The sequence below is a fragment of the Trematomus bernacchii genome, unplaced genomic scaffold, assembly GCF_902827165.1.
Source record: "Trematomus bernacchii unplaced genomic scaffold, fTreBer1.1, whole genome shotgun sequence".
Taxonomy (NCBI): domain Eukaryota; kingdom Metazoa; phylum Chordata; class Actinopteri; order Perciformes; family Nototheniidae; genus Trematomus; species Trematomus bernacchii.
Window position 1 is genome coordinate 9,307,183 of NW_022987582.1, and position 11,070 is coordinate 9,318,252.

The window sequence follows — 11,070 nt, forward strand, 5'->3', positions numbered from 1 at the left end:
GTAATGTTGTTAATATACCTCATTGAAACCTCAATATCTACGCGTGACCGGAAGTTAGGACCCGTTGAAGTTTACTCTGGAACCACGTTACAACAATAAAATGTAATAGTTAATTGTTTGGCTCCCTCTTTGAAGAGGAAGATAATTACTGGAATGCCACGGCCTTTGTACACACACTGAGGGAAATACTTCACTTAAGGCTGAAAGCATTTTTCTTTCAGTCAAATCAGTTTTTTTACAATCCAACATGATAAATGGCGTAATTCAAGTATCTTCTTCCTCAACGTGCATAAAGTAGTATGTTACAAGCGATCACAAGAATATTCGCTAATATAACCCCAAATTATGCACTCACTTCTATTTTTGTCGTGCGTTTATTTTGAAAGGACTTTAGCAGTCAAGTGACTCCCGGAAGTTTTTGTTTCCTCACCTGTCAGTTCTGACACGGTGCGAGAGTCCAGCCTTGTCTCTTTTGTCCGAGAAACAGGTCTTCTTTTTTCCAGAATAAATGATAAGCTTGTGTGGTCCACTGACACCTAACTGAGGACATAATTTAACACGGTAAGCGGGAGTCGAGAGGGAACAATAATCGACTGCTTTTGATTCACCTAGCCACAAATAGCCAGAAGACGTTAGCTCAGAGCTAGCGTACTGTTATCATCAACAGATCGATCATTTTAATTCCGGACATTATCTACACAACTTTCATGTTTCTCTTGGTCATTGTGTGCTTTGTTCTATTCATCCTGAACGTCATTGCAAAACTGACCCCGATGTGTTTTATCGGTGGTCAACACAGCTCACGGAAGCTAACACCACAACGTTAGCATCGTATACAAACGATTCAATGAGTGTTTACATCCCAACAATGGCTTTCCCATGCCTCTGGAAACGAAATAAGGTCTCTGCATAGCTGAAATTACTTTGTTAGCTGTTAGCTCTCATCATTTATCAAGAAATGTCGAACGAAATGGTGTTGCTATTCGTGCCTCATTTTAGATTTACGTTGACTTTCGGTTTAACTTTCGATTTCATAGCATGTTCTGAAGTCGTCATTTAAAGTCAGCAGCTCTGCCTTTGTGGGTTTTTGTTCATATGTTTTTGTTCCGTGGCATTAATCTTAGAGCATGTCCAGGTATTGTCTTTGTCTTTTTTTATATAAAAAGCTACGAGCTTAAGTGTTAAACTTGGCTCATGATTGTTTGCTGCATCATCGCATGGTGACATCATCAACTAGCTGCCCGTGTGCTGACCAGCTCCTAAAAACAGATGATCAGATCAGGCAGGGTTTGGGATTTAAGTTATGTCTGTTTCAGGTAGCTGTCTGTCTGGACTGCTCACTTTCCTTCGTATGGTCAATAGGTGTTGATCACAGGCCTGTAACAACAGGTCACTGTGAGACCCTCCACTCCCTCATCAAAGAAAACAAATTCTTAAAGTAATTTGTTTTTTTATATGTACAGAATGTCGTTATTAAAGGACAAGCAGATATGGAGCTTTTCCATTTCACCTTAAGTACTGTAAACAGATTTGTCCCAATTATTACATTATTATAATATTTAGATATTTGCACACATTTTACTGTCATCTTCATTTGTATCTTAGACAAATGAAAACATTACAAAAAAAGTGGAAGTGGAATAAACTGTTGTCATAAGACACAAGACCAATGTTAGGTGGCGGTTTGGTCAACTTTGCACCTGACATATATTTGATTATAATGTGGGCCTGATGATGGCGCCATGGTGTTCATCCATAATGCACCCTGATGCTGTTTGAGGCCTGTGTTAATTACTCTAGGCACACCTAGAATAAACTCTAGGCCTGTTCTTAACTCTTGCATGAAGTAATAATGGAACAAAACACCTATTGATAAAACATTTGAGCCGCCAAAAATGCAATACATTAAAACAACTATGTACTTTATGTGTTTAAACCCATTAAATGTAGGCTGAAACCCCTGCCTATACATTTCTTTTAACATCCAGACTACACAACATATCTGAAATGCTTTAGCTTTAAGCATTGTGCTCTACTTCTTGTTTAGCTACCTTTACACTTCATTTAATTTCCAAGCTAAACGAGGTTTAAAAATCTTGCTACAACAAACTAAATCAAATCTGATAGCATTTGTTTTTTTCTGCTCAGGAAGCTATTTTCTTTTAAAAAACAGGAAGTGATGCATTGTACATTTCCTGCAGCAAGAAATCAACTGAAAAAAGTCTGAGCAATGGGACATTGTTTGATTGTAGAGTGATCTGTGGGATATGTAGTACAAAAAAGCCAGCTATACTCAAACATGTCACAATAATGTGCAGAGACTAGTTACAACGCTACTTAGTACTAAGCTAATGTATAGTAAACACAACACAAGGCCAATCATGCTGTTGGCTTTCACAGACATCTAGCACTTTCTAAATAAAACTCTTATTGTATCCCCTAGGTCTTCTTTCTGCTACAGAGTAGGCCTGTGCAGGCATGGATCCCCTGGCAGTGGATGATGACATTTGCATCCTTAAACACGAGACGGCCTACACCGCTGCTGGCGAGAGTCCTGTATCTGTGTGTCCCGGTGATGAATCTGTCGCCTCCCACTTCGCCCTGGTCACGGCCTACGAGGACATCAAGAAGAGGCTGAGGGACACGGAGCGAGAGAATACACTGCTGAGGAAGAGGGTGAAGCAGCTGGAGGATAAGGTATAGATGTAGACCAAATAAGTGATGGTGGGAGGGAGGCAATGAGAACAAATATTGAAATATATATTAGGTTTAGAAAGGGTTTTCTATCGAATAAGATGAATGAAATATTCCCTTTTCTTTTAATGATAGACTAACTCCAAAATGCTCGGAGAAAGTTTAGAAAAAGTCAGTAGATTCAACTGCAAAAGAACTCGCCTCTGGGAGAGTCTGCATGCCAGCATCATTAATATTGTTGGCCTCCAGTCAAAGCTATAAAACAATGAGAAATAAATCAGTTCCGTCTAAAAACAGGGAGGGGGTCTGGATGAGTGCGGTATTGCCAAACAGTTGGATTTAGATAAACAAAGGATCGAGTACAATACAAAGAGAGCTATTTCAACAGGATGGGTCTTAATACAGATGGTAGGCTGAAGTGAAAATGCCGCACAACATGTCGGCAGAGATCCTCTCTGGAAGTGTCTCATTTCTTTTTATCGGTTTAAGTTTTATCTGCTGCAGCATTTTGGTCCATCAAGATAGGATGTGGTGGGAGGAAAGTAACCTCCTACCGCAGATATGTGCATTTAATGAAATTGATCTGTTCTCTGTGTATCTTATCTATCTCTGCTGTAGCTCTTCAGGCCGGAGGCTCCTCCATCCGAGGGTCCTCAGTACGTGAATAAGGCCTTCAGTGCTTACCGGGGTATCTATATAGAGAAGGAGGACCTGCAGCTGGAGCTAAACAAACTGGTGCGTTTACTGATTCATTTTTCCTCAAACTGACTAGAGCCTGGCACAAAGTATGTTACATAACTGCGAGCACTGCACATTTTAAAGTACGGATTAAAAGTATTTTTGCTGTATCTTTGATTTAAGTAAGAACAGCAAGTTTATGATATGACACGAATATGCTGTTTCCCGGGGCCATGAGAGAATGAGAGCTTGGTGCATGGGTATGAATGCTGACTCTCTCATCATGTTCCTCCCTCTATAACTCACTGTCTCCTCTGTTTCTCTGTCAGAAAAAGGAGAAGAGTGAGAGTGAGAGGCTGTTGACGGAGCAGCTGCAGGCCAGAGAGTTGGAGCTCCTGCAGCTGAGGACGGAGATGGAGACCAGCCAAGGTACAGGTAGAGCTCACAGGGTGGATTTCTACTCATACAACAGCGCTACTTTAGACTGTTTGAACAATAGGACTGTGTTTTATGCTCTGATTAAGCATTTGCAGCATTGGCTTCCTGTGTGTTTGGAAACTACTTTTAGATGTATGTAAGATGTGTTTTTAGTTGTATTATTTACAAAAAAAAGGAAAATATTAAGTGAGTTGATATCTACATGTAAACTATGAGTTGTAATATTTTGACACTGAGATGTGTAGGGCAAAGCTATACTAGGCTACTATGTAAAATCTGAAGAACTACTACTACTACTCGTATTTTACCTGAGTGTTTGCGTTTTACATTGCTTAGTAATTCCGATACGCTACATTTAATATACGTTTTTTACTTTATTCATTTGACAGCTATACTGTAGTTACTATGGGGACTTTTAAATCAATTGACATACACAATATTGACACACTTAGCACATTTTGATTGCAGGGCTTTTACTTGTTTAACACAGTTGTAGTTCTACTTTTAAACAACAGTACACTTCTTTCAAAACTGGGTTAAACCTTTATTAGCTTTAAACATTAAAGTGGATTGCTCTGTATTTTACCGCCTTGCCTTTCACAGTTCAATAGCTCTCTTTCCTTGTTTGTGTGCAGTGATGAAGAGCCTGAACAGCCCTCAGGACTACTGGCAGGTGGACAGGGTCAGCACTGAGATGAAGATCCACAAACTGCAGGAGGAGCTGGAGAAGGTGACGCTGGAAAACAGCAGACTGCTGGAGACAAGTGGGGTACGTGATGGGGGAAATGGTTTTTAAAAAGGTGCAACATACCCTCCTGCAATTCCTGATTTATCTCTCATTTTGTTTACAATCGGCATACAGTACCAGCTACCTCTATGATTCTATATGGTCTCTTTTGTTTAAAGCAAATATACTGCTACTTTTTTACCATGGTGTACTTATCTGCCATTTTGTTTTAGTTGTTTTACTTATTGTGTCATCTATAATTAATAACGTGTGCATACTTAGTCATTTTTATATTGTATTATATGTAAGTCTAGTATCCTCACTTTATCTGCAGTATCTGCTGTAATAATGTAAATGTCCCCGTTGCGGGAATATAAATAAAGGAACTCTTATTCTGATAAAAAGGGATGATGAACAAAATGGGGGATGGAGAAAAGATAGCGGATGATAAGAAGGACAGAGTAGCCATTAGAAACAAAGTAGTGGAGAGAAGCTGGACCAAAAACAATGGGCTAAACCTCATGGTAGGGGTCTGTGGTTATTTCGTTATAACAACCTGTTAAATACTAGATACAACTTCAGACACCCCCTTCACTCTCTATCTAACATGACTTGTTTCTGTTTTAGGAGGAACCCCATGGCCTTAACGGACCAGTCTTGGACCAGACATGTGATGCAAATTATAGTGCAAGGTGAGTGTTCATGGATCTCATTTCATAGTGGCTCAGCTGTCATTTCAGTGACCAAAACTGAGGATATAAACACTGTTGCATTGGTAATTCAAATGTTTATCACCCTTCCAATTGTTAGAGTTGCAAAATTCCTCGAATATTAATGGTGGAAACATTTCATGGTAATTCAAATGAATTAACAGGAAAACCACGTATAAAGGAGAAATGTAAGGGTTATTTGCTCAGGTTGCATTTACCATGCCATCAACAGAACACAGCTTTTACCATCATAAGCAGACATAATTGTTAACCCTACTAATAGAAATGAAAAAACAAGTTTTACAAATTCTTGAGCCATACTTTACTCCGGAATATTCTGGAACTTTACCATCACTTTGCAACCTTACTTATAGTCATAATTAGACCATTTTAAATTTAAACAACACGAGAAACACAGCTATACACTGCATGTAGTCGCTCCTCTTGTAATTGTCCCCTTTGGCCACTAGAGGAGGGTGCAGCTTTACTCTCTAACTCTGCACAGCAGCCTGTGATATGCAGATACCTCAGAAGCACCTGAACCTGATACATGATAAGCAGCAGCTAAACCCTCAGGACTCCATACAAATAATTAAAATGTGCACTACAGTGTTTGATGTATACAGGGTCTATAGCAGAGGCAATCACCCTGCGCCTATTATTCATTGAGGATAATCTCCGTGGCAGCTCCTCACATTTCATGAAGAAAATTATATTTTGTGTCCATTTTAATTGTTTCACGTGTCAGCAGTTTTAATATGGTGTTGGTTTTTAGCAGCACAACACGCTTTAGTGTCTCCTCACAGTTTTACCTGTTGAGTGTTGATGAGATTTAGCATCTTTACATAAGGTGTAGATAGGACAGTTTGTAGGTGTTGCCTCAAACACCGTCACAATGCTATGGTTTGTAATGAATCTGAGGTGGTAAAGCATTTAATCCATCAAAACAGTGTGGCCTTAAAATATATCCTAAAAACGCTTTATGCTGTTAAGTGAATATGCTCAAACCCAATGAAACTCCTTTGAACAAATCATAATTACAGTCATCACAAAGAAACAAGCCTCTTTAGGAGTACCTCTGATTTGCCGATTATATTTACTTCCCGTTTATATACAAAAAATGTTGACTAAATTCAATTATTATACACCAGACCAGTTTTACATCTTGAAACATAAAACATTTGAAATGAAATATAATCACACAACATGTATTCCTTCTTCAGTAAAGACAGTACCGGGTATTTGACCATGCGAGCTTCTTGCCCTCATATGTAAATGTCGTCCACAGGGAGAGGAGGATGCAGCAGACGTACCAGGCTCTGTGCTGCGAGGTCACCCGTCTCCACTCAGAGCTGAAGCACCAAACCGGCCTGATCAGGAAACTCAGGCCACTCCTCGCTGAGACAAAACAAGGTGAGGCACACACACAGGGTCCTGCCTTTGTTGCTGTATATTTAAATATGAATCATCCCTTTCTGTGTCAGTGTATGTGATAACCCACCAGCACCTGCATTCTCACCTCCTCCACTCCAGTATATACAGCAGGGGGAGCAACATGTATTTCTTATATTCCCTCATAGCAATATCTTACAGGTTACCTCTCAGGACACCAAGGCAGCCTTAACATATTTAGATATTCACTTACTTTGTCTTTCATACGAGTGAAATAATTCTGCTTTTAACTTAAGTGTCCAGGTTAATATTGACTTTTCTGCTAGACACTTTAGTTTATAAAAAAAGGTTAAGTATACTGTATAAATATGCATTGCTGGTTTAAATATTTAAATCTTTGTAAATGTTGCACATACAAGTGACATATTTATATTGTTGTACCTGTACATTTTCCTCTCTGTATTTATTGTACGTCTGTACCTAATTGTATCTTATGAATGAAGAAAGCTGGCTATCCCCATTAAAACAAAATAAAACATTATTTTGCATATTACAGTACACTTTTAAAAAGGCTTTCATTTTGATTTGAAGTGACATAAAAATAGTATTAGACTAGTCTGGAAACTGAAGTATAAGCATCACTAAAGTGACAGAACTAAAAAACGAATATACTGACTGAGGCTTCACAAGTTTAATGTTGTGAAAATGTGTCTTCAAACTGAGTGCCAGTTAGTGTCAGATTGACGTGCTCTTTAAGCATAGTGGCCGGAATTGAAATAGTGCTTCCGACACAGAAACTAATGTGGCTAACATCAAAGGAAAGAAGGGGCTGCTGCTGCTCTTCTGTTAAAGGAAGGCTTTTCTGAGAAGAAGTACTCCTTACTGTAAAAATCTCCTGCTGCTCCTTGTTGCAATCTGTACAAGGGTGTGATAAGACTGTGGATATTATCGCAGTGCTCACTTTGATAAAGGACACCATGAAATAGTCTGTCCCTCTGCCATGATGTGTTCTACCCCAGGAGAGATTACCTCTGTTGTCGATTCCTTCCGAGTGTCAGAAGTGGAGACGAGGAGGTGAAAATTAGAACGAAACATGGCAAGAAAATAAATCTTGGCCTATTTATTCCGCTGAATAACGGGGTAATCCTGTAACTTAGAGGAGAACAGATGATTAAATGAGGAGTGGAAGAAAAGGAGAGATGAAAGGGGGTGCACTGTGTATTTATTCAGTATCTGTATTCTTCTATTGTTCCTCCTTTGGAATCACTTTTATTCAAATTGTAGACTCAGGAGACCCTCTCATGGAGGAGTAGCAGGGAGGTAGGGATGAAAACGGGACGAGATACTCATTTCAACTTGATTATTGGCTCAAAATGATGATTTGATGGCAGTGATGTGTGTGTGAGATAATGGCTGCTGATTTGTGTTTCACTATGATTTGTATGTAGTATATTTGTAGTTTATGCAGTCTGATTTGTTCTGGTGAAAAAACCTAATAATTACAGTGGATATTTCCTGATACTCAGGCAGTGAGAAAAGGAGAAAAATAAAATAGCTATATTAAATCTAAATGCACCAATTTACGTGTAGAAAAATGAATCTCATCTGAAGTCTTACCAAAATCATAATTTCCCTTTAACATGTTTTTCTGGGTCTACTCATAGTAGATTGTAGAAATGAACTGCTGATGTATTTATATTCAATTCAATATTAAATGCCAATCACCAACACTCGTAAAAAATACAATGCTTTGGATTATCCTTCAGTATATCACACCCATAATCCTTTGTGCTCTATCAATGTGTCTACAGTTGCAGATGAAGTGCACTCAAATTGAACTGTATGCCAAACATTAAGGTAGTGATAAGCTTTTTTTTCATTTTGCATTTTATCTTCTCAACCATACACTGACTTTGTCTTAACAAAATATTTTTGCAAGACTCTGATTGAGCATCCAGCAGTAATATTAACATTACAACCAATAGGAAAGATGATCAAAAAGAAAAAGTATTTTTTTTTAAAAGTGTTAAAATAAGTATTTCTTGGAAAATACAATGCAAATATTGGCAAGCTTTCATAGGCATTTAGGCAACAATTTAAATAACAACACATTATTTTGCCCCCCCCCCCCCCTCTTCTCTAGCTGCCTCAACAGTTCCAGTGCAGTGTCTGGACGACGTTGAAAAGAACACCCACCACCCAGTCTCCCGGGCAGCGCCTCGCCCCCCCGGTGCCCCCCCTCTCCCCTCATGCTCCGGCCGCCCCTGCCCCCCCGCCGGCGTCCTGTCGGGCCCCCCGCTGCCGGACAGCCTGAGGGAGGACTGCTGGTACAACGGGCCCTGGCCCACGCAGAGCTGTTCGGGGGAGGCTCTGCTGGGCAGCGACCCCTTCTCCGTGGTGCTGCCCCCGCCCCCCCTGAACCAAGCCTCCCTGGACGACAGCTCGCGGTCCTTCCCCAGCCCCCCCAAACCCAGTGACGCCATGTTCTGGGAGGGACACTCCGCTGCCTCCAACTCCTCATCCTCAATTGGAAACTGCTGTCCCAGGAGCCCCCCCCAATACTGAGTGAGGAGAGGGGATGGGGTCATTAAATAGTGATGGAAAGTAAACGAATGAATGAACTCTCCAACCCTGCCACATAGCTACCACCTAACCTGCCTTAAGTTGATAAGACCACTCCTCTGGGCTGGACCTGCTGCTAGTGGGAGCCGACTGAGGCCGGAGGGGGGGGACACTCTGTCTCTGCACACCGCATCGGTGGACAGATCCGACTTTGCAGATGAACATTTGACGGAGAGACCCTCAGCAGAATAAAAAGTGTGTCTGTGTGTGCAAGCATGCATACAAGCAGTTTGATTTCTGTGTGAATATGAACACACATCAACAGCGTGTGCCTGTGAGTGCAGAGCAGGGTGTGGGCGTCTTTGGCCTGCCTGTGTCTGTATATCGTCATAATAAACCTAATAGGGCTCAAACGGGCCACTCTCTCCATTCACTGCGGCCCCCGATCACTGGGGCCACAGCATCATACTAGAATTTTTAAACTCCCTCCAATGCAAGTATTTTTACATTCGATTGCTGTAAAGTAAACAGTATGTGTTTACATGTTTCTCTCATGATGGTGTGAAGGAAATGTAAAGGTATTAGGACTTTGAAATGTGTACTGTGATGGAAGCAAACATACAGTGATAAGGATAATCAGAATTCTGTGACCAAATGCCATCTATTCTTTTCTTCAAGTTGTTGTTTTCATTCAATATCAAAGTAGGCTTTCAATTTAGCTATGCTTACCAAATCATTGAGGATGTTGCGTAACGAGTAGCAAATAATAACTTTAATCTAAAAATGTATTGCTTTCTGAAACGAAACACTGCACCCTCACTGGCACTGGAAAACTGTTTATGATTCTCACAGAACTGTCACAACTCAAGCCTCCTCAAACATATTCAGAGCTACTGTCAGACAATACATGTGTTTTCTTTTCTCAGTTGTAAAGGGACATGTAAGATGTAAAGTTGTGCATTGTTGATCATTTTTCAAATGTAAAGGACTCATGAAAGAGGCTACATACACTCTGATGTATTTGGAAAGCTGAATAGGTTTGTGAGTTTAAAAAATGTATCTAAACTCTGTACTGTGCCGATGTTGATCAATGATACATTTGTAAGTTATAGTGTGAGGTGGGAAGTTCCTCTTTGATTTCTCTTTTTAAGTCAGATGAGTATAATCACCTGAAGGATGTACAAAGGAAAACGCATTATGGGTTGAACAAAACAACGCTGAGAGAAGAATGTGCATATTTGTATAAATGTATATGGTGGGCTTAAGTACTCTGCCAGACGCGATTTTGCACTCCAAAACATACTTTTGTTTTTTTTCTCCCCCAGCCCCAAAGCTTCTGATGTGTATAAGAGTTGTCTCCACTGGTGAAGACAATATGTCTATAAACCTGAAGAAAAGTAAGCTGTGACTAATAGGTGCACAAAGCACAAAGGCCCATGGTGTTTTATTTCCGTTTTCTTCAGTCTGTTCCATGATAACTGTGGTCTTTTTGTTCATTTTTAAGAAATGTTATTTTACAGCAGTAGTTTGGTACTTCTGTAAACGATTTGCAAACCAAAATGCAATGTACAGTAGATATGGATTATATTTTAGATTGACTGCACTTCAGACTGTTTGTAAATATACTCAATTAAACAAAGGAAAGGAAGTGTGCTGTGTCTATCCATATTGTCAGCAATAAGGTTCTGGTTTAAAAACAGGAGGCTTTCGGATGCTAATTAATAGTCAAAACCAGATATAACCTTTCTTTAAAAATATAGTTATTTTAATGTTGCTGAAACCAAACTATTTCTGGATTCACTACAGAAGGAAAATAGAATTAATCAGCTAATTTCATCAACTATTTGTTTTAGTCAGGTATCCATAAAA

General features: G+C 39.8%; 1 protein-coding gene across 2 annotated transcripts; it reads left to right on the forward strand.

Moving 5' to 3' along the window:
• Positions 1-416: 416 nt before the first annotated feature.
• On the forward strand, positions 417-10,849 carry azi2 (5-azacytidine induced 2). Of its 2 annotated transcripts, none has more exons than XM_034127415.1 (8): positions 417-561; positions 2,444-2,697; positions 3,313-3,429; positions 3,702-3,807; positions 4,446-4,579; positions 5,165-5,229; positions 6,536-6,660; positions 8,783-10,849. In XM_034127415.1, the coding sequence occupies exons 2-8, from the start codon at positions 2,479-2,481 to the stop codon at positions 9,202-9,204; spliced, it is 1,188 nt and encodes a 395-aa protein (XP_033983306.1). In that variant the 5' UTR covers positions 417-561; positions 2,444-2,478; the 3' UTR covers positions 9,205-10,849. The 2 variants fall into 2 exon arrangements, with proteins under 2 accessions (XP_033983306.1, XP_033983307.1); XM_034127416.1 differs by having other exon boundaries at positions 3,702-3,801.
• Positions 10,850-11,070: the final 221 nt, after the last annotated feature.

What these genes read in the sequence shown, in the direction of transcription:
- azi2 (XM_034127415.1), top strand. Translation starts at nt 2,479, where the DNA reads ATGGATCCCCTGGCAGTGGATGATGACATTTGCATCCTTAAACACGAG. An exon ending in GACTGCTGGAGACAAGTGGG is followed by an intron (nt 4,580 to 5,164) that starts GTACGTGATGGG and finishes TTTCTGTTTTAG; the next exon opens with GAGGAACCCCATGGCCTTAA. An exon ending in CCTCGCTGAGACAAAACAAG is followed by an intron (nt 6,661 to 8,782) that starts GTGAGGCACACA and finishes CCTCTTCTCTAG; the next exon opens with CTGCCTCAACAGTTCCAGTG.